General features: G+C 38.1%; 1 protein-coding gene across 1 annotated transcript; it reads right to left on the bottom strand.

Moving 5' to 3' along the window:
- On the bottom strand, positions 1 to 22,527 carry EIF4A3 (eukaryotic translation initiation factor 4A3). Its single transcript, XM_036755970.1, has 12 exons — positions 22,301 to 22,527; positions 11,704 to 11,776; positions 10,678 to 10,744; positions 10,290 to 10,352; positions 8,185 to 8,317; positions 5,955 to 6,035; positions 3,638 to 3,779; positions 3,070 to 3,208; positions 2,242 to 2,357; positions 802 to 909; positions 585 to 712; positions 1 to 414 (listed from the first exon to the last, which is right to left on the bottom strand). Exons 1-12 carry the CDS (start codon positions 22,467 to 22,469, stop codon positions 398 to 400), a joined length of 1,236 nt encoding a protein of 411 aa, XP_036611865.1. The 5' UTR covers positions 22,470 to 22,527; the 3' UTR covers positions 1 to 397.
- Positions 22,528 to 23,336: the final 809 nt, after the last annotated feature.

Raw genomic sequence — 23,336 nt, 5'->3', positions numbered from 1 at the left:
TCCTAGCTCCATGTTCTTTTTATTACTATACCACGCAAAAAAGTATAACTCCATACTATATGAAGCAACCACAGGAAAAGGACAATGTGTACTTCTATAGTACATTTTCTCTACTACAATTGCTACAACTTAAAAGAAGTGAAGTCAATTGGAGTTTATGTGAAAATTTCTCATTTTTTAATGAAAAACAGACTTAATGCATAATTTACACGCAGGCAGGCAGAAATCCCACAAAGAACAGCTTGTGGGGCAGGAGCTGGGTTAAGAGAATTTAACACAAATAAACCCTCTTATTAAATAAAAGTTGTACTTGTATGGCATACAGTAAGCTCTTCAACTTCCAAATGTAGTATAAAACTAGGGAAATAGTCTCCAACTGGTCTTCAAAATTGTTTCCTCAGATAAGATCAGCAACTGAAATAAAAATGAGGTATAAATGAAACAAGGCTATTAAAAAGTGAAAAGTGAACAAAAATGTATAATAATTAGACATCAATACTGCATTTTTCTACAAATCTCAAAAAATATCCTATACCATAGATCAAGGATGTAGAAATTTGAGGCTGACCTCTTGATATACCTACCATTCATGGGCATTTCATCAATTTGAGTGGAGTAGTACTGTTCAATATCTCTGAGAATACGGATGTCATCATTTTTTACAAAATTAATCGCAACACCCTTTCGGCCATATCGACCTGATCTCCCAATTCTTTAAGAAGAAAACAAAGAAGATTTAGTTATAATTATTCAATAAGTATATTGATGAGAAAATAATAAGAAAAAAACACATTCAAGTACCTGTGTATGTATAATTCTCTGTTATTGGGTAAGTCATAGTTAATGATAAGAGAGACTTGAGGAACATCTAATCCTCTGGCCCAGACATCTGTAGAAATAAGTACTCGGCTGGAAAAAAAAAAACAAAAAATAATTTAGTTGTGTAAAATAGTAGCTTTAACATAAATCTTGGTTGGCTTATCCTACTTTTAAAGGAGCTTGGCAAATAGTTTTAAAAAAACAACTCTTCCACCACCCCTGCAATTTGCCAACCTTGATTTGGTGGAGACAAGTACCATGAGGTCAGGTTTTAGGAGAATTAGGAGGAAAGCTGGGTCATGACAAAATTTTTTCCTGTCCCTCTAGAACATCCCCTAATAAACTCTATTTGCCTGTTCCTATTCTGTAAGATATTAGAGTCCTTTTTAATTTAGCTATTCAGTACTTGCCTCCTTTCATTTCCTGAGCCACTGCTTTACCAAACACTAGGAAAACAGGATTTTATTTTATTTTTATATTTACCATTCTCAATCCATCACTTCTGTATATAATCAACTAACCAGGTAGACATCATCCCTTCATATACTTTTCTGCTGACTACAGTATTTTAGTTTGACGGAAAAGGGAAAAAAATAACTTTCTAAAAGAAAAGTAGAGAAATTGAGAATTAAACTATAAAGAATGTAGGCGATAAAGGAAAAAAAGACTAACATGGCCTGGTCCTGAGCATAATGATCTTCTTCGTCATCATGTTCCTTGTCTTTACAAACATCTCACCTGGTCTCACAACGACTCTGGGAGGCAGGTGCTATTGTTACTCTCATTTTATAGATGAGGAAGGTGAGGCAAAAGAGGTTAGCTGACTTGCCCAAAGTCACACAGCTATTACGTGTCTGACACTAGACTGGAATTCAGGTCTTCCCGACACCAGGTCCAATTAGGAAGCTGGACATTCTTCTCTCTCTTTTTCTATCTAAGGTGTCCAATTGACCTCACGGTGCTCTCTAGTACACCAAGGACTTCTTATTGCAAAGCTTCCACCTATCCTAGCTCTAGGCCTGACCTCACCCTCAAATTATTGAATCCATGTTTCCCACAGGGACTTGTATGTTATCTTGCTAGTCTCTGACTAGTTTTTAATCTTGTGGATTTTATTTCTCATTTCACATCTAGACTCTTTTATATTTGTATCTCTAGTGTCCTAAAATAGAGCCTTACTTGTAGTACGCGCTTACAACTTTACTGCATAACCTAGGATAGAGCATGAACACATTTGTATGTTTATCCATCTTTGTTGCTGGAGGAATCCTTAAAAAAGAATTCCTGGACATCCGAATGCTTTAGCCCAAAAGTAAAGAAGTGAAACAGTAAGAGCCTCTCAGGAGGTGTGCCAAATCTCACTACACAAGCAATCACATCAAGCCCTCCCCTGACCACAGCATTTCTACTAATTGTGCTAACCTTGCACCAGATCTGAACTCTTTCATGATAGACTCCCTCTCTTTTTGGGGCATGTCTCCGTGCATTGATGAAACGGTGAAGTTGGCTTCTCTCATTTTCTCCGTCAGCCAGTCCACCTATACAAACAAAAATAACCAGAACCAAGATTAAGCTCACAGACATACAGTTTAACCAAACCTGAGGGCTTTAATTCAGTGTTGGTTTGGCAACCAGCAGAGTCAATAAAAGAATGGTAGATAAGAAACCATTCCTCACAAAACAAAAACTGTGTTCAATTTAATTGCCCAGCTGCTGCCAATCAGAACATTATTCTGTGAGACCTGAGACCTTATGTAAGCTCCATACAATTTTGTGTTTTGATAATTATTTTTATGGAAAAATAAAACTATTGCCACTCAGCATTTTCCTTATTCTGAAATGAACTGGAACATAGTCCATGGCATTAAAAGGTCTCATATGAATATTTTCAATAGTACAGAGTCTTTAAAAAAATGAATTAACTTTATAACCCACAGAAATCACAACTGCTCAACCCTCACTAGAAAGAGATAGGCGTCACCCACGACACACCTCACATAGCAAGAATTAATGGATTTTTCTTCAGAAAGTACTGGCACTGCAACATTGCTTTAGGGTAAATACTGAGTCCCCACGCCTCAAAGTTAGAGAAGATGAAACGAATTTTTGGAGGTAGAGAAAACTGAAAATGTCGTATAAGGGCAAATTAAAAAACAACTAGTTTCTTATGCCCCTAAACATCATAATCTAAGTGAATAATGGAACCTGCCCCCAATTTTTTCCCAATTAGGCCAAAAATTATTAGTATACCTTCCTCTTGGTATTACAAAAGATGACTGCTTGAGTGATGGTCAAGGTATCGTAAAGATCACACAAAGTGTCAAATTTCCATTCTTCCCTTTCCACTGCCACGAAAAACTGCTTGATTCCTTCGAGAGTCAATTCATCACTTAAAGAAGAGTTAAAAAAAATTACACAAAACGCTTTAATGCTGATCATATTTTGAGAAGCCATAATCCCCGCAAAATCTCATAACAATATGACACTAATTCAACTTGAGATAATTAGGCACATTACTAACTGACCTTCACCAGAAATATCACTAAATAATAAAAGCTTAAAACTTTCCAGCATAACAAAATTTTCAGCATTAAACAACCTTTACTACTGTGTACTGTCAGCATATATAAATGTGCAGTATCAACTATGTGACATCAGAACTAGGTTAGATGAACAACCAGAAGAGTTCTCCCAACTTTAATTTAAAAAACACACCAACCTGAATATTACATAGTTAATATTAATAATTATAACAAATGGTCTAAATCATTAATGAGTTAGATACTAACCAGGGAAAATTAATCCCAAGGTCACTTACCGTTTTACCAAGATGCGAATGGGATCAGTCATGAATTTATTGGTCATTTCTAAGATTTCATGAGGCAATGTCGCACTGATCAAAACCACCTGGGTAGCTGGAGGCAGGTATCTGTATACATCATAAATTTGTTCCTTGAACCCTGTTAAAAGAAATTAAATCATTCAGGAGTGATATTCCTTCTAATTTTTCCAATGTATTATGAGTGTAATGGTTTTGAATTCTTTATCTGTCACACACTAGCTGTGTGTGGACCCATAGACAAGTCACCTCCATTCTCACAGTGCCCCAAGGAACTCTCCTAAGACTCTTCAGTTCCAGATGAATTGATTTGTACTCTAAGATTTCACCAAACCCATAAAATCATAGAAACAGATCAAAAATTTTGCAAGCAGATGACCACAAGTAACATACTTAACAGAATGCATACAAATGAACATGCATTCGTTTTGTAATACAAATGGAACAAATATATATAAATAGGCATCATAATTGTTACTGTGTTTCATGGTATATCTATTTAGACTCAATGGACTTTTAGGCCTATTTCCTTATTTTAAAGATAAGGAAACTGAGAGCCAGGGAGGGTTAAGTGATTTACCTAAGGTAATATAGTTAGTAAACATAGTAAGTAGTTGGCATAAACCAAATAACTTCTGGGGTCTCTTCAAGTTACAAAGTTAGAATAAATTTTTACAGCTTTAATTTCTGATAATTCTATGATTTCTAGAAGGGATTTCTATCTGGGCCAAGTCTCTCAAGGCAGACTGGGGTAAGGAAAAAGCATTTAGACCCAGGTTATAGTCTTTACTTTGATAGTGTGACCACCAGCAATTCACAAAATCTTTTGGGGCCTAACTTTTCTCAGCTGTAGAATGACCTTTGAGTATACATTTTGAACTGGAAGGAACCAAAGAGGCCATCTAGCCTATAGTGGAGAAGTGACTTGTCTAAGTGGACCTAGATAGTAAGCGACAGAGCTCAGATTTGAATCCAAACACCCTAAATTCCTTTTTAGCATTCTCTCCAAAACACCACAGGTAACCTCTCTAAGACCTAGGGAGGTTAAGTGGCTTTCAAGGTAACAAAGCTACTCAGTGGCAGTATTTAAGACAAGAACACTGCCCCCCCAACTTTAAGTATAGTACTTAAAATTTTCCTCAACCACATGTTTAGTTGAATCATTACCAAACACACACCCTACCAATTACCCCAAAATCCTAGATATGACTCTTAGACCCAAGGTTACCTAAAAGGCAACAAAGTTAGTGTGAGTAACAAAGCTGGCATGACCCTGAATGTTCTGAGTGCCCAAGGTCTAGAGGCAGTGGAAACCATTGATCATGGGGCTGAATGACAGGGTCCACCACAAATTTATGCTATTTAACCTCAGTTGGGTTCTCAGGGACACTTGATTCTTTTACCTCTTGTTAACTCTGTAGTACCTCCCCCACTATGGTGCATTCAATCTTGTTCCACAGTCCACACTGTCTTCACCCTCAGATTAATGTTTCTTCCTAGAGGCCCTCCTAAGACAAGGAAGTATCTCTCTTCTTTGCTAAGACTATGACTCTGATCCCATCTCCTTTCACTTCTGAGATTTATCAACTATTCCTCCTTTCTCTTGACAGTGGCTCACAATTTACCCTTAGCTAGATACAAATAAATAGAACAGAATCACAAGAGATATTTTTGTCCTCTGAGGTCAATAAAGAAGCAGAGTTTATTGGGAACAATGCTAAAGAGATGAATTTGCAAACAGGAAACTAAAATAGATAATACCTAAATATAGATTTTACTATATCCCACCATAGTAAATCAAGGAAAATTAAAAAAAAAATGTGTTGTCCTTCACACAGGAAAATAACACTAATGAGCAATCATCAACAGGGCATATGTTCAGTTGATCTTCCAACATTTATACGAATCCACATGTACTCCAAAGCCCAGTGCCTCTTTTTGAACAATATTAGTTACTTACAGAATAGCTAGCTGGCATTTGGGGTATAACGTACAGGCAAGAAAAAAAGGCAACTAGTGTAAATCAAAGTTAAAATGAAAACCCTGGCCTCATCCTATTCTAAGTTTTTAGCCAATCGTGGTAACAAAACTAGCAATACTAAATCTGACCAACTAGGACCATACACTTCTGACCATGATAGTCTCAACCTCTTCCATGTAAATATGAACATAACCCAAAGGTTTATTACCCCAAATTATTTTTCAAGATAAGTTTTTCAAAATGTAAGTTATTAAATACATTCACAAATTCAGGAGGGTACAAAAAGCATTATTCTTTACCCTTAGCCAAGCATACCTTTATTAAGCATTTCGTCAGCTTCATCCAAAACCAACATCTTGATAGCACGGGTTCTTAAACTTCTGCGACGAATCATATCTACCAAATCAGAATAAAAAAGATAATAATGAGAAATACTTTTGTCCTTGTTATTGCATATTAAACCAGATATAAACAGAACACTTTAGCTAATTAACCAGTGAACTGAAATATCATTTAAGTTCATTCATGAAATACCATTTATCAATCAATTAATAAGCACTTATTAATGGCGAATTATGTGACAGGCAACGCATGGGGCACTGAGGATACAAAGACAGGAAATGGTCTCTGTCCTAACAGGCTTACAATCTATCATGGGAAACAACATATAAAATATACATACACACAAATATATATATGAGAGAGGGGGAAAAATGTTTTCAGGGGGAACACAGCAGCTTAAAGAGAAACAGGAAAGGATTCTTATAGAAGTGCTTGAGCTGAACTTTGAAGGAAACTAGGGATTCTAGGAGGTGAAGGTGAAGAATGAGCAGGCATGTGGAGGACAGTCTGTACAAAGAGAGGAAACAGAGTTGTCACATGTGAGAAATAGCAGTAAGACCAATTTAGCTGGACTGAACGGTGCTTGAAGGAGAATAACCTATAAGAAGGCTGAAAGGTGAAGTGGAGTTGTGAAGGGTTTTAAATGCCAAACAAAAATCCCTTCAGTACTTATGTGAAAAAAGGGAAAAACATGAAGCAAGACAACCAATTAAGAGGCTACTAGAGTAGTCCAGATTATAAGTGATAAGGATCTGAGATAGACTAATGGCTAAGTGTGAAAAGAGAAGAGCTGTATTTGAGAATGTGGTGGGAGTGGATAAATTTGGTAACTGAAGATTATATGGGGTGAAGGATGAGGAGCAGTTGAAGTAATTCTGAAAGTTGTGAAATTGGGTGACTGAAAGGATGGTAGGTTTGGAGGCAAAGAGGAATTCTCTTTTGGGCATGCTGATGTATGTATGTATGTATGTATGTATGCATGTGTGTATGTGTATACATATGTATATCTGTGTAGTGAGTTCTCTTGTCTTTCACTCCTTAGCTCCACAGTATAGCCCCCTATACTTTTCCTTCTTCACCTAAAACCACCACCAGAGTCTCTGCCTACCTTATTCAATTTTCTCTAAGATTAAAGGTTATGAACAGTTTCTAAAACAAGAATTTTAAGCTATTAATAACTCCATGAAAGACTATTTCAAAACACTAATAATTTGATAAACGCAAATCAAATCAATTGAGCCTTTAACACACAGCAGGCAAACAGTCCAAGGTGACAAAAAAACAGGAATAGTCAATGTTGGAGGGGCTGTGCAGAGACAGGCACACTAATATACTCTTAGTGAAGCAATAATTTGAGCAAAGACTTCTAGAAAGCAATTTGAAACTGTGACCAAATTGTCCGTACTCTTGGCCCGAGATCCCACTGCTAGGCATCTATCCCAAAGAGGTCAAAGACAGAAAGGCTCCATATATTTCAAAATATTTTTATTACCACTTTTTGTAATAGCACTTAAAACAAAGTAGAACCCATTGACTGGGAAATGTGTGAAAAAATTGTGGATTTTTTTTAACAATGACTTATCAAAATTTTGTACTACAACTTAAAACAATTAATGAAGAATTTAGAAAAACATAGGAAAACATGAAATGATGCAAAGTAAAGTAAGCAGAAAAAGGAGTGATTACAAAAAAAGGTAAATGGAAGGGAGAAAAAATCCAGTAAACTGAACTGTGTATAATTATAATGGTCAAACTTGGCTCTGACGAAGTGATGAGAGGCAGGGAGTGGTCATTTGGAGGACGGGGAATAGTGAAGTGGTACCTATGCTGCCTGCCACTCAGTATCTGTGATAGGCTGTTTTGCTGAGTATCTTTTTTTCTCCTGAGGTGGTTAGAAGGGGTGATATAAAATAAAGATATGAGATCAAAATATAACTAAAGTTATTCTAAAAACAGATCATTTATAACTTTAGAAAAAGCAGTCTTAGTTTTCTGATGAGTTGGGAAGTCAAGAGTTTTCAATGGCTGTGATCTGAGTGAAAAGAAAAGAGAGACAACAAAACTAGAAAGTTTTTTCTAGGAGTTTGGTTGTGACAGGAAGGACAGAATAGGATGACAACTTGAATGGATGGTAGGGATCAAAAGAAGATTTAAAAAACAAAACATAACATGGAAGAAAGTTGGCATGGGGTGACATGCTTACCAAATACACGACCTGGTGTACCAGCCACAACGTGCTGCCCATAATCCAATTTCCTGATATCTTCACCAACATTTGTACCACCAATACAGGCATGACATTGGACATTCATGTAATCACCGAGAGCAAGAAGACCCTGAATACAAGGGGAAAAAATTATTGCTTTATATTCCCAAACAATCTCTACAAAGGCAAACTTTTAAGTTACTGAATTCAAAAATAGATTGTTCCTATTCTAGAAGAATAGAGTTGGAAGGAGCCTTAGAAATCATCTAGTCCAATTTCTTCGTTTTGCCAAAGAGGAAACTAAGTTCCAGAGATATTAGGAGACTTGCCCAAGGTCATACAGTAGCAGAGTCAAGTTTCAAACTCAAATCCCATGACTTCAAGTTCAGCAACCTTTCCAGTGTACTACACTGACTTGAAATTATTCCCCCATTAGACTGGAAGAAATCCACTGCCTCAGCAGAAATTTCATTATACTTTTGTGTAGTTCTAATTGTCAGGAAGGTTTTTCTTCCTTACCTCAAATCTAAACCTACTACTTTAAAACTTCTACCCACTGCTCCTACTGGTCCTCTGGGGCCACAGAATAAACCTAATCCTCCTTTTATATGACAACTTTTCGAATACCTCAAGACAACTACTGCTACTCCTTCCCTGTCCCCAGGAATCTCCTCTGTAGGCTTAATTTCCTTTAACCCATCTTCATATAGCATGATAATGTAAAGATGCTAGATTTGAAGACAGCAGGCCTGGAGTCAAATCCTTGTTTTATTACTTACTCTCTGTACGCCCTATTTGTGTGGCCTTGGGCAAGTGATTTAGTATCTCTGGACCTCTGTTTCCTCACGTGTAAAATGAAATGGTTGGACTAAATCTTATGATCTCATGGTCCTGGTCAGTACCTCTACACATTCTCCTTATTAATGTGCTTCCTAAAATATGACACCCAAAAGTGAAAATACTTCAGATGTTGTCTGATCAGAGAGGGGAGTAGCCCTCCTAGTCCCAGACTCTATATCATTCTTGATGCAGCCTACAATTACAATAGCTTTTTTCGATTGCTTATCAATTTGATTTTGCAGTCCAATGAAACCTCCAGATCGTTTCCCAGAAGAATTATCTATGCATACCTCCTTCACCTTGCATTTGTGAAATTAATTGTTTATCTCACGTGTAAGACACTTACACCAACGAAATTTCATCTTATTACAAGTACACTAGAATGTCAAGACCTTTTATTATCTTGACTCTGTCATCCAATAATTAGCTATATCTTCTACTCTGGCATTAACCTACACATTTAATATGCAAGCTACCTATGCTTTTATCCAAGTCATTAATTAAAAATGTTAACAGGTCCACGGGGCATTTCACTAGAGCCTTCTTTCCAAGGTGACAACAAATCATTAATTGCTATGCTTTGGAGGTAGTCATTCAATCAGTCCAAATTTACGAGGCTATACAAGCTTAAATCACATCTCTCTATCTTTTCTGTCAGATTAGCAGAAGACACCGTTAAATGCTTCGCTAAATTTTAGGTAAACTATATGTATAAACAGTCCCCCTCACCCTCTAGAGCCAGTCAAAAAGAAATGTATAACTGGCAAAAACCCTTCATATTTACTAACGATTGCCTTAATTGTAAGAATTTTTCCAGGAATTGAAGTCAAGCAGACTGGCTTATAGAGCCTGAAGACTAGATTCTTCCCTATTTCAAAAGTTATATTATTTGCCCCTCTCTAGTCCAGCAGCATCTCATCCTCCAAGATATTTCCACAAAAAGCACAATTCTCATTTGCTTTTTAAAATTCAACTTTAAAAGCCATAAATAGCATGTATGTACACAAAGTTATTAAGACAAATATAACACATTTTTTTATGGGAAAAAAAAGACTAAAGCATTTTACAAATAATATAAAATTACAGACCTATTAATAAATATGTAATAATTTATAACAACTCGCAGGAATCAGAAAAAGATCATGTTCTTTTTTAGGGAAAGAAAAATGCAATCAGAAGATAAACTCTCTATCAGCTATATTTGTAATTAGAATCACAAAAACAATAATTGCTAATTTATTGACCTTTATCAGTGTTCTCACCTTTTGAATCTGTACAGCTAATTCCCTGGTTGGGGCTAAGATCAAAGCCTGGGTTTCTCGTACCTGTGGAAACAAAATTTAACTTAGAAATGTCAAAACTGATATGTCAAAACTCAGACGTCACTATTTTAGCTGTATGACCTATTTTATATTTTTTTATTTCCAAAGGAGACAAATTTTACAAATATAGTATAACAGATACCACATCACAAACATTTTAGTTCCAATGACCTAAAATAGAACAAGATTTTTTTTAGAAGCTTCTTGTTCTTTTACTAGAAAATTGTAAATTCATTAAGAAGAAAAAACAGCACTTAATTTCTAAGACTGAAAACATTTTCTTATACATTAGTAGATAATAATATATATTTAAATGGTGATGATCTACCTGAATATCCAAACACTGGAGAACTGAAATGCTAAATGTTGCTGTTTTGCCTGTACCAGACTGAGACCTGTAAAAACACAAAAATTTTAAAATGAGTTTTTTGAGCATGGGAAAATCCTCAATTATTTCAATGATATTCCAATAACTAAAAAAAAAAGAAAAAAAACCAATCTCATATTCCCACTGTTTTCTGATTTCTATATTTAAAGAATACTGAATTTTAAAGTTAGAAGGGACCTCAGTGACTATTTAGTTCAATCCACACCCTAAAAAATTACTATAACATATTCAACATACAATTCTATACTGGATAATAAGTGTTATCCTATATATTATTAGAAGTAGTAAATTGCCTTGGGTATCTTTTTAAAAATCTAACTTTCTAAAAGTTATAACCCAAAGGTATAAAAAACATTTGGGAGTACTATAGTTTCCAAAAAATAGCTTCCCCCTCTTTTTCAATTCCTAGACATTGCTTCCCCAAGTCCATCATCTCCTAAAAGAGATACCAAGGAAACAGGTACTTTTTAGCCACCCAGGCATAACAGAATCGGCAAAATAAGGTAGGTTAAGACAAATACTTCTTAGGCACAAACACTGAGTGGTTATAGTTCTAAAATAAATTCTCTATTTTCAATATATGGATGAAAATCCTCTTCAAGTAATAAAAGTTATAGGAAAGTCCTTTGTTAAATTAGGCAAACCAGAAATAAGATTTTAGAAATGAAATTGTTGGAACTACCATTTCAAGTGCCAAGTGAAAACTAAATAAGCCTTGTGAAAAAAAAAATATATACGTATATGTATACACACACACACACACACACACACACACACACACACGTATGACCAAAAAGTCCTTTACTATAGAACAACTACAAAAATAAAATAAATCTGCAGTTAAAAAGAGAAAGCTGGTTAAATTTTATCAAAATTGAGCAAAATTTTTCTCAAAGCCAAGAAGCTAACAATTTCTTCCTCTTAGAATGTTTCTTATTTCTTTATTAACCATATAAATTAACTTACTGTGCAATGACATCTCTTCCTTTAATAATTTGTTTGATAGCACGCTGTTGGATAGCTGACGGTTTCTCAAAACCTACAAAATGAAATATTTAAAAATGCTTCAGACTTTGTCACCATCTGAAAGGTTTTCTTTCTGTCTTCCATGGCTACATTTTCTTAAAAAGCTAAATTTTCACTTGGACCTTCTATTTTTATACCACAATAATTTCAGGAAACAATTTTCCCCTCCCCTACCCCAATCAAACCATCCCTTGTGTAACAATGACAAAAAACAGTTGTCAGGCTCTTCAAATATTTATATTTCTTGTCTTTGGCCACTTGGCTGCTTATTAAGATCCCTAGTTGTCAATTTTTGATGTTGTTACAGTTTAATTTAGGAATCATTTCAATTATCTGCCATTAATAAACAATGAATTATCCAGGATGAGTGAATTTTCTAAATAAATGAAGGTTATATTTACCTTCAAATACCAACATTTTAATTTTACTATTCTGATAGAAAACCTTTTTCTTTTAAATAGCATTTTATTTTTTCCAATTACATGTAAAGACAATTTTTAACACTCATTTTTTAAATAAAATTTTGAGTTCCATATTTTCTCCCCCTCCACAAAACAGTAAGCAATTTGATATATGTGCAATCATGTAAAACATATTTCCATGAAAAACATGAAAAAGTAAAGTGAAAATAATATGCTTCAATATGCATTCAGACTCCATCAGTTCTTTCTCTGGATAATGGATAGCATTTTCCATCATGACTCTTTTGGAACTGTTTTGGATCACTATAACTCGGAGAAGAGTTAAGTCAATCACAATTGAAATCATTACACAATGTTGCTGTTACTGAGTACAATGTTCTCCTGGTTCTGCTCACTTCACTTTGAATCAGTTCATATAAGTCTCAATGGAAAAATTCCTAAAGTGTTGGACACTTCCCTGTCTTGGTAAACCAAGTATATAGGCGGCTTTTGTTTTCTTGATGGTTCAGGGTTATTGTCATGGACATACATAGTGAACTGTAATATTGAGATTATCTTTTTAGTTATCACTGTAATTCAGTGATGACTGTTAAGAAGTGTAAAAGTGTCTGTCCTAATGCTACAGGGACATGTTTCCAGATGGCTGTGTTGTTTTTTTCTAGCTTTTAGCCCCTCCCTTGCTGTCACTTTGAGTAAATTTCTACTTGGTTCTATTTTTAGTACACAATCTACTATTAGCTACAAACCAGAAAAAACTGACAACTGCCAGAGGAAAACTAAGATTTAAAAACCCAATTTTATACAGTATACTACTTCTGGTCTGGACCTCTGGTTTCACTGGCAGATGGAATTCCACTTTACGAGGCATTCTCTCTAGCCATTATACAGAAAAACTAAGGCAATAAAATGATTTTGGCTTATGGTAACTGAACTCTTTTCTGGGAGTAAAGCTCATGGATTTATTTTGATGATAATTTTCTCTTTGTCCTGCTCAAAGGCTTTTTCACTTACTCTAATAAGTTTATGGCTGTGTATATATAGACTGATAAAGATCCAGATGTCAGAAATCTGACTACTGGATAAACTAGGGGTCAAATAAAACTATGGATGACATTTCTGGCTTCAGTAAGATGTCTATGCTCATGCTGATTTCCTCCTTGCAGTGTGCACAACCCCTCCCCTCAACCGATTCTAATTCTATCTTCAAGGCCTTCTATCACCACTTCAGCCCTAATTAATCTCTCTTCTGAACTCCACTAGCAAGCCAGAGATTCTCTTTAAAATCTATTGCTCATTTAATCATAAGTTGAATTGAATACACTTATCTTGTATACCTTTGTTTTTCTTCCCTAGGTTAGTAACCATGCCTTATTTTTTTTGTATTTCCTATATAATACTCAGCAAATCCTTGTTCAGCAAAGGGGAATCAGGATGCTAGAGATACAGCTGTCCATGAAAAATAAAATGGGTAAAATGGGGTAAGATTAGCCATTGGTTTTGTCCTGAACCCTAATCATTTCAGAGAGGGGGATTATGAAAGGTCCAAAAAGGGTCACATTGCAAGACGTGGGACTAAATATGAATGAAATGATAAATCCTCTTGCTGGGGATGGGAAAGATGCAGGCCCACATGGAAATAAAAGGTTAAGGGTGAGGAGATGAGAAGGGTTAGCCTAACAAAGTTTCTGTAGACTCCAGAACCTTTCTCTCCCACATCCTTTAGGTACCAAGTATTCTCATACTGTCCTTTACTTCGCTGTCCAACTCTATTCCTTCTTGATATATTCTATAATCTAAAATTCAGGCTATGCAAGGCCTAAATGGGCCTGTGGATAGAGCATATTTATTTCCCTTTAATTAGTATCTAATGAATATCTACTATTATGGGCCCAGTGCAATGGGAACACCTTGAATTTATTTTGGTACTAACTCAAACACCAGGCTTGACTAAGGAATGTTCTAGGAAGAGATTATCTAAAGTTGCTCTGTCCATAATTAGCCCTGCTTTACTTTACATCTGTAACTCTGAGGATGGAACATAATAAAGCAAACCTCCAGAGTTAATGATCTCAGCTAGCTACATTTTCTCTACTATCATTACATGAGCAAGATTATTCTTTTATCAAATACCATGAAAATCTCCTGAGAAATACAGTTCTCTATCATTGTAGGCCTTCAAATACAGTCTGGATAACTAATAACTAAGGCACCCAAATCTGGGACCACCCTTTCCCCACCATTTCTACTTTCCCATTAGCTTCCTATATGCAAACTCAAGGCTAGACTGCTTGGATCTTTGCTCCTCAACGAAAGGTAACAGTTCCAATACTGCCAATACAGACCGGTCTCCTTGAAAACCATTAACAGCTGGTATTTACATAGTACCTTGCTCTATATACAGTTTCTCTTCTGAACTTCATAAGAACCCCTTGAAATAGATAAAGGTGGCTTCATTACTCATTTAATTATATACATATATAAAATTAAATGTGACAATTTAACTTTACTCTTAAATTTAGTATTAAATCTCATCCATCTTTAGCCATTTACAATTTTAGCTAATATCTCAACTTTAAAATGTTCAAGTTATATTTCTACAATGTCCCTGCCAAGCGATCATCTTAACTTCTACCTGAAAACCACCAGTGACAAGAAACTCATTACCATGTGTGGCAGTTCATTGTATTTTTGGGCAGCTTATCTTTAAGCATCCTATTATTCACAATATAAGGCAGAGGAGCTAGCATTGGACACAAGAAGGCTCCAGATCTCATAGCTCCCTTTTCTCTAATGTTATCTCAATTTAAATAGATCTGAAACCACTTTTTTCTCATTTCCCCTCCAATTATCCTGTTCCTTCTCACTTTACTGTATCTATCAGTGACATCATCATTTACTCAAGTTTCCTTATATTCAAAATTTTGGTGTCATCTCTGATACCAGCAAAGATCTACCAGTTACCATCTCCTATTGATTCTACTGCCACAATTTTTTGTGTGTCCACTTCAATCTCTCTACTACTACAATCTCCATGCTATCACTATATTACAAAAGACATTACTGTCATACAGGCTCCTTTTTCCTACCTCTAATCTACCCTTTTTGCAAGAATTATCTTGCTTAAGTCTGTATTTGTCATGGCTTTTTGCTTAAAACCTTCCTTATTAAATTCTGCATAAAGTTTAAACTCTTTAAAAGTTGGCATTCAATGTCTTCTCCACGATGTGGTTTTCCCCCAACCATTCCAATTATATTTCATACTACTAGTTTCCACTCAACACACCAGCAAAAACTGACTATTTGCAATCACCTAAATACACCCTGTGCCTTCTCACTTGGGTCTTTCTTTGTTCATGCTGTTCCTTATACCTGGAATTCTCTCCTTTCCCTCTACCTGCTCAATTACTAAGTCTTTCAAGCCCACCATTCCCATGTAGCTAATTCTGTTTATACCTCCCATGTATTTGTGAACAATTACAATAGTCACCTTACAGGTTTCCCTGCTTCTACTCTTTTTCTAATCCAATTCATCCTTCATACTGCTTCCAGAATAATCTTTACCATGAACAGTGACTAATCACATTGACTTTTCTCTTAAAACCTTCAGTGCCTCCCTGTGTCCCTTAAGTCCTTCAAAATTTTCTGCCTGACATTAATGCTTTCTACAATCTGGTTCCACTTCAATCAACCAGTACTTATTTATTCGGCACCTACTCTGTGCCAGGTGCTGAGGATATAAAACTTCCTTGGAAGGAGCTTGCATTCTAATAGGTGAGGAAAGTATATATAAAAATATATACGAAAATTAAATACAATGTGGTTGGGGATGTAGAGGAAGGAAGATCAGGAGTTGATAGTATCCAGATAAACTGCATGTAAAAAAAAAAAATGTTCAATTGTGAATGACTTGGCTATTCTAAGAAATACAATGATCCAAATAATTCTGAAGGCCTCATGATGAAAAATCTATCCATCTCCAGAGAAAGAACTAATGAAGCCTGAATACAGATCAACACATACATTTTCTTGTCTGTTTTTTTTTCATAGCATTACTAACATGGAAAGTTTTGCATGACTGCAAATGTATAACCTACATCAATTTGCTTACCTTCTCAATGGGAGGGGGAGGGGAAAGGGAGAGAATCTGGACCTTAAGAATTTTTTAAAAACTAATGTTAAAAATTTTTACATGTAATTGGAAAAAAATAAAATATCAAATTTTTTTAAAAAAGAAAAATGCTTCACAAAAAGGACCCACATATACAAAAATATTTATAGCAGCTCTTTTTGTGGTGGCCAAGAATTGGAAATTGAGGGAATGCCCATCAGTTAGGGAATGGGTGAACAATTTGTGGTATATGAATGTAATGAAATACTATTTGCTGTAAGAAATGATAAGCAGGCGGACTTCAGAAAAATCTGGAAAGACTTACATGAACTGATGCCAAGTGAAATGAGCAGAAACAAGAGAACACTGTACACTGTAACAGCCACATTGTGCTGTGACTGCTAACTTTGATAGACTAAGCTCTTCTCGGCAACGCAAGGATTTAAGACTAACTTTGATAGACTAAGCTCTTCTCGGCAACACAAGGATTTAAGACAACTCCAAAAGACTCTTGATGGAAAACGCTATCCACATCCAGAGAAAGAACTATTCTAATTCTTCTTTACAACATGACTAATGTGAAAATATATTTAATAAGAATGTATGTGTAGAGCCTTTATCAGACTGCATGCCATCTTGGGGAGGAGGGGATGGGAGGGAGGTGGAGAGAACTGAAAACTCAAAAGCTTATGGAAGCAAATGTTGAAAACTAAAATTAAATAAATTAATTTAAAGAAAAAAATTGAAAACCCAAAAACGGGGGAAAAAAGAAAGAAAAATGGTTAAGCTGTACCTTAAATGAAGAGAGGGACTGTATAAAGTGTAGGTGAAGAGGAAGTGCATTCCAGGCATATGGGATGACCAAAGCAAAGGTATTACTTAGAGACCTAAGAATGGAAGGGACCTTACAGGTCACCTGGTCCAACTTTTACATTTCACTGCTAAGAAAATGAGCCCAAAAAAGTTTAGAGATTTGCCCAAGATCACACAGGTATTAAATGGCAAAGTTAGGATTCTGTCTCAGGTCCTGCGACTCCATGTTCGATGCTGTAGTGTCGCTGAATCCAGTCTATGCTCTAGCCACAATGAACTATCTCCCTGTACTCTTATGCATGCTGAGGTATCATGTGCTCATATCTTCATTCATGCTGTTCTCTACCCTTGTACTGCCTATACCTAACCCCCATATACACACTTGCTTGATGAATCCCTACCCAGCCCAACTCGAATGAAGCCTTGCTGCTAATAGTTTTTCCCCAGACCTCACACAGCAAGGTTTTGCAACTCTAAAGAACTTCACATTTAATATTTGTATGATAGTAACCTATGTTGGTGTCTTATCCCACTACTTGGCCATAATTTCAAAGATATGAATGACGAGAGCAGGATGAGAATAGTCCAGAAACCCAAAAGGAAAGTGCCTGGAGTCCATTCCATAATAATCAGATAATTAAGACTGACACTTACCAGCTGTATGACCCTGGACCAGTTACTTGATCTTTCTGGGCCTCAATTTCTTGATCTGTAAAATGGGGATAATAGCACCCACCTCCTTTGTTGTGAGCATCAAATGAGTTAACATGTAAAGTGTCTTGCAAACTTTAAAGGGCTATGTAAATGCAAATGATTATTATTATTATCAGATGAGGAAATTGGTGATATTTAACCTAGAAAAGAGTTGGGAGGGGAATATGATAACTGTCTTCTGAAGGAATGTCAAGGGGAGGAGAGACTAGCTGTGTTTAGTTTGGCCACAGAGAAGAACCAGAAACAATGAGCAGGACTTACAAAGAGTCAAATTTAGGCTTGATGTCAGGACAAACTTTCTAAATATCAGAGCTACTGAACAGCGGAAAGGGCATTGAGAGGTAGCATTCTTCATCGGAGATCTTCAAGTAGAGGCTGGATGATCGATCACTCGTCAGATGTTATAACGGGGGTTCTTTTGGTTATGAGTTGAACTAGACTAGTGAGTCCCTTCTCTCAAATTCTGTGATTCAAACTGGCTGGAACATCAATGTTCACACATGTAAAAGGGAACAGTATGAAATAAGTCTGAGAGGTGAACTGGAGTCAGATGGTGGAGGCCTTTCATTCCACAATGCTTTGAATGACAGGTTGAAGAAGCAATGAAGAACCACTCACGATTTTTGAGCAGAGCACTAAGTGTCTACTAAGTGCCAAGACGTTCACAACAGTATGAAAAGTGATGCACTGGGGGACAAAATGAGGATAGGAAAGACGATGAGAAAGAAATTACATAGCATAGATCAGAGGGGATAAAGACCTAAATGCAAGAGGGTAAGTGGGAATGGGGGTGGGGGGGTGGGGAGCGGTAACTTGAGAAATATTACAGGCCACAGATTTGCTGGGTAGGGGCAGGAAGGGAGAAGGTAGAATCAAAGATTACTAAGAGGATGATAATGTCTTTAACAGAAAGAATTCAGGAGCGGGAAGCTTGCAGGGCATAAGCTTAAAAAGCAGTAATTAAAAATGCTAACAGGAGCAGAAATATGTAAGAAGCTAAAGAAAATCCCTTTCCTAGCATAGCAAAGGGTAGTTGCTAGTTGCATACGTGATAGAGAAGAGTCATATTCAGGTGTGGGTTGGACTACTCAGCCTCTGAAGTACCTTCCAACTCTGAACTTGTGACTGTCTCTCCCCCAGGGTGTAGCAGAATGTTTATACATAGTAACTGCTAAAGAGATGTCTGTTATTTTGTATTATAATTATCTATGTATAATCATGTCTGCCCAACTAGACTAAACCTCACAAAGAGATTTTGCTTCATCCAAACTCAGATCTCTGTACATCTAGCACAGTGCTCTGCATGTAGTAGGTGTGTAATAAATGTTGAAATGAACTTGTGCAACGGAAAGAGCAGTCTAAAGACTATCAGAAGCCCTGAATTCTATTCTTAGCTTTGCCACTACTTTGTTGTGTGACTTTACCTAACAGGTACACAACCGGATAATGTGAGGGAGGGAAGCTTAAAAACTAGAGGATGGAGGTCATCAGGAAATGAGGTGTTCCCTGAACTGAACTATGATGAAGCTAAGGATTTTAAGGGGCAAAGATAAAGAGGGAGTAGACATCCAAGTATATGTGAACTCATGGAGATGGGAAATGGAGCATTATTTGGGGAAATCTAGATCAGTCTGGTTGGAAATGCAGACTTTTATAAAGAAGAGTAATGTAAAATGTATTGGGGTAAGGAGTTTTTTATTTTATCCTGGGGTGGGGGGGGAGTAGCGGTAGGAGCAGGAGAGTGGCATGCACAGTCAGTGTTGGCAGCTATGTGGAAGCTGGTCTGGAAAACAGACAGACTGAAATCAAGAAGATCAATTAGGAGGCTTTATAATAGTCTAAATGGGCGGGCAATAAAGGCCTGATTTACTGCAGTGATTTTGAATGGTTTAGGGTTAGTTAGTAGGCTGAGCATCAGAAGGAGAGAGTTCCGGTCATGGGGGACAGCCAGAGAAAATGCCCAAAGCTGAGAGACGGAGTGTCTTGCTCATGGAACAGCAAGGAGGCTAGTGTCACTGGATCAAGAGTATGTGGTAGGAATAAGGTGTGAGAAGACTGAAAAGGTAGAAGGGGCCTAGGTTATGATGGACTTTGAATACCAAAGACAGCATCTATTATTTGATCCTGGAGGCAACAGGCACTACTGGAGTTTACTGAGTGGGAAGTGGGGGGTGATGATGGTCACACCTTTGATAATCACTATCATTGAATGGAGGATAGATTGAAGCAGGAAGAGACTTGAAGCAGGCAGATCTAACAGCAGTTGGTGACAACAGTCCAGGCATGAGGGGATGAAGGCCTGCATTAGAGCAGTAGCAGTATTAAAAAAGGGTGTATTCCAGATGTCGAAGTTGCCTAAGTGGAACTGACAGGCCTTGGCAAGAGATTAAATATGGGGGATGGAAGAAAGTGAGGAGTCCAGAATGACTCCAAAGTTGTGAGCCTCAGGGAGTAGGAGGATGGTACTGTCCTTACAGTAATAGAGAAGGTATGAGGGTTGAGGATTTAGGCCCTACATTTAAGGGGAAAAGTAAGTTCCATTTTAGACATGTTGAATTCATGATGTCTACTGGACATCCAGTTCGAGATGTCTTACAGGGAGCTGAAGATGTAAGACTGGAGGTCAGCAGAGAGCTTTGGGCATGGATAAGTAGATTTGAGTATAAAAATGGTCATAAAATCCAAGGGAACAGAGGACAACCAAGTGAACAAAAACCAAAATTGTTCCAGCCCTCAGAGTTTACATTCTATTAGGTGAAAACATGTACACATATAAGCATCTATAAAACACACATTATACAAAGAATTGGGGGAAGAGGTTAAACACTAGCAGCTTAACTAGATCAAGAGAGGTCTCCTGGAAGAGATGGTGTTTGAGATGAGCTCTGAAGGAACCTATAGAATCTAAGTGGCAGAAGTGAGGAGGGAGTACTTTCCAAACATGGGGGACAAATCCATGCAAAAGCACAGAGACAGGGGATGGAATGTCTTGTGTGAGAATCAGCATGAGGCAGTCTGGCTGGGTGTGTGTGTGTATAGGAATAAGTATAATAAGGATAGAAGGTGGTCAGTCTATTAGAGCTAGTGAAGAGCTAGATTGTGAAGAAATTTTAAATGCCAACCAGGAGTTCATACTACTCACTGAATAAAAAATTCAAAATGTTTTTCCTTACGAATTTTCGAGGTCTTCTCAATCACTGAGCATCTAATCTAACATCAATAACTTTTTCATGTTAAGATACTGAGAATTTTTTCCATTTCAAATCTGTCCTCGTATACTTACTGGTTGTGTGACACTGGGCAAGGCATTTAAGTCCTGTTTGCCTCAGTTTCCTCAACTTTAAAACAGAGATAATAGTAGTACCTATTTCACAAGATTGTTCTGAGAATAAAACGAGACACCATTTGTCCTGGCACGTATTAGGTGTTTAATAAATGTTTGCTCCACAACCCCCTTCTTAGGTTCAGTAATACATTAATGTATTTTGATTAAATATTTGTTAATTACTACTTACTATCTGCTACTTTACTAATATGACCTTGCAGCAGGAGCACTGAACTTTGAATTGCGAGACCAGAATTTGACTATGGACCCCAACGTTGAAGTCAAGAGACTGAGCAAAAAAGATATCCTAAGTCTCAGTGTATCTTGTGTATCTTTAACTGTAAAATAGGCATAATAATATTTGTACTTCCAACCTTATGGGGATGCTGTGAGGAAAAGCCTTTGTAAAGTGAACTGATATAAACTATGATTATTATGTTCAAAATTTCACGTAAATTATACTTTACACTATAGTTTAAAGGTAGGTTACAGAACTGTAAAGTAGAAACGATATATAATGTTGGAATTCTGGCTAAAGTAGATCTTCTGCTAATTACAGTTCTCAGGGCTACCTAACTTTCAGTGTTAAAACATTCCCAAGAAACTTTCTGTGAAAACTGTAAAATGACGGGAGCTAGACTAGAGATCGATCATCTCCCAAAGAAATAAAGGACACAAAGCAGAATGATTCTAGGGCAGAGGGAAGGGACTTTGACTGGTGGAAGGATGCACTAACTGGCTGTAGGACTTCCCTCTATGAGCCTCAGCTTTCCCCATCTGAGAGACGGGAGGTTAAACCAGGCTCTAGTTACTAGATGGCTTCCCCAGCTCTGCTACTCTACTGATGGGTATCTGGGAAGCGTGCTCCCCGTCTCCCTCCCCGGCTCAGCACCACGCTCGGGGCAGGAAGCTCGAGGACTCCGCGAGGGAAACTCACAGGCCAGGCCGGCCAATGAGGTCACCGCGGGGCGGCGCTTGAGCACCTTAGGCTGCCCGTTGCCTGAAGGCCTACAACGGAACCCCGACCTAACCGACACGCATCTCGGTCTATTCTACCCTTTGCTCCCTGGCCCGTGCCCCCTTCCCTTCCAGCCGCGCGCCCGCCTCGGCCGGCCGGCCCCCCGCAGCCCCGTCAGGCCCCCGGGCCCCGCTCACCGTAGGCGTAGATGCCTCGCAGCAGATCCTCCCGCAAACCCATCGTGTCGAAGGTGGGTGTCACGTCCACCTCTTCACTGGTCTCGAATTCCACTTTGGTCATGTCTTCTTCCTTCAGCAGCCGCTTCCGCGCAGAACCTGAAGTAGCCATCGTGGCTGTGGCAGCCATACTGTCCGAGAAGCCGGAAACGGGGTGAGGGGCCGGGAACTGCGCGCGCGCGCACGCCGAGGCCCTAGTATGATGAGCACACAAGGAGCTAATAGGCTCCCATAGCTTTAAGGAGAGGTCAGGGGTGGGCGGGTGTGCGTCCAAACGTGCGCAAGCACGTACGCACAGGCCCGTACGCACGGGAACGTGCACCCAGGAGGATCCGACGGTTAGTTGTTCTTTCCAAGTCACGTGACCATGGAAGGCGCCGCGCTTTCCGTTGGAGTGGGCGGGGAGGGGAAAGGGGCGGCACCCGCAGGCGGAGGGTCTTCGTCGCGTCAGCCCTTCATGGGTGCCTTAGAGCTTCGGGTTAACACCCCGCCCCCGCCTTCCCCCTGAATACCAGAGAGAGAAGATGAGGGTTAGGGAGGGAACTATATTTCAGTATTGGACTGGGCTGGGGAAGAAGCCGCGGCCCTCAGGCTTGGTTCATTGTTTGGGGCCTTTAAATAGCTGAGCCAACCCTGGAGTTTGAAGGACTGAGTAGTGGCTTGGGTTTGCTTAGTGGGGAACTCAAAAGGGTTCTCCGCACTCCCTCCAGCGACTGTGCCCATGGCGCCTGGCCCCAAGCTGCCCCTAGGGAGACATCCCCTCCAAGAATGTGAGAGTGTCAGCTCTAGGCACCTTTGAGAAGGACGTTTGTATAGAAAGCACTCACTTGAAGGCGTCATGGGAGCCCTGCCGTAGAGGAGGCAGAAGACAACGGGAGCAAGGCAGCCCTGGACTCTGGCAATGCAGAGTCTAGCCAAGGGGAGGAGCAGACCTCATCAACTTTTTCAACAATCCGGCTAGCAGCTTCTGTTGGGGTGTAAGATCCACCCCCAGCCA

This window comes from Trichosurus vulpecula, chromosome 4 (assembly GCF_011100635.1).
Source record: "Trichosurus vulpecula isolate mTriVul1 chromosome 4, mTriVul1.pri, whole genome shotgun sequence".
Lineage (NCBI taxonomy): Eukaryota > Metazoa > Chordata > Mammalia > Diprotodontia > Phalangeridae > Trichosurus > Trichosurus vulpecula.
This window is presented reverse-complemented; position numbering and strand designations above follow the sequence as displayed.

Bases quoted from the DNA above. Each gene is read 5' to 3' on its own strand.
- EIF4A3 (XM_036755970.1), bottom strand. From the start codon at position 22,469: ATGGCTGCCACAGCCACGATGGCTACTTCAGGTTCTGCGCGGAAGCGG. The intron at 8,318-10,289 runs GTGAGAACACTG...CCTTGTATTCAG, and splicing joins TAGCTGTACAGATTCAAAAG to GGTCTTCTTGCTCTCGGTGA. The intron at 6,036-8,184 runs GTAAGCATGTCA...CTGATTTGGTAG, and splicing joins TACACCAGGTCGTGTATTTG to ATATGATTCGTCGCAGAAGT.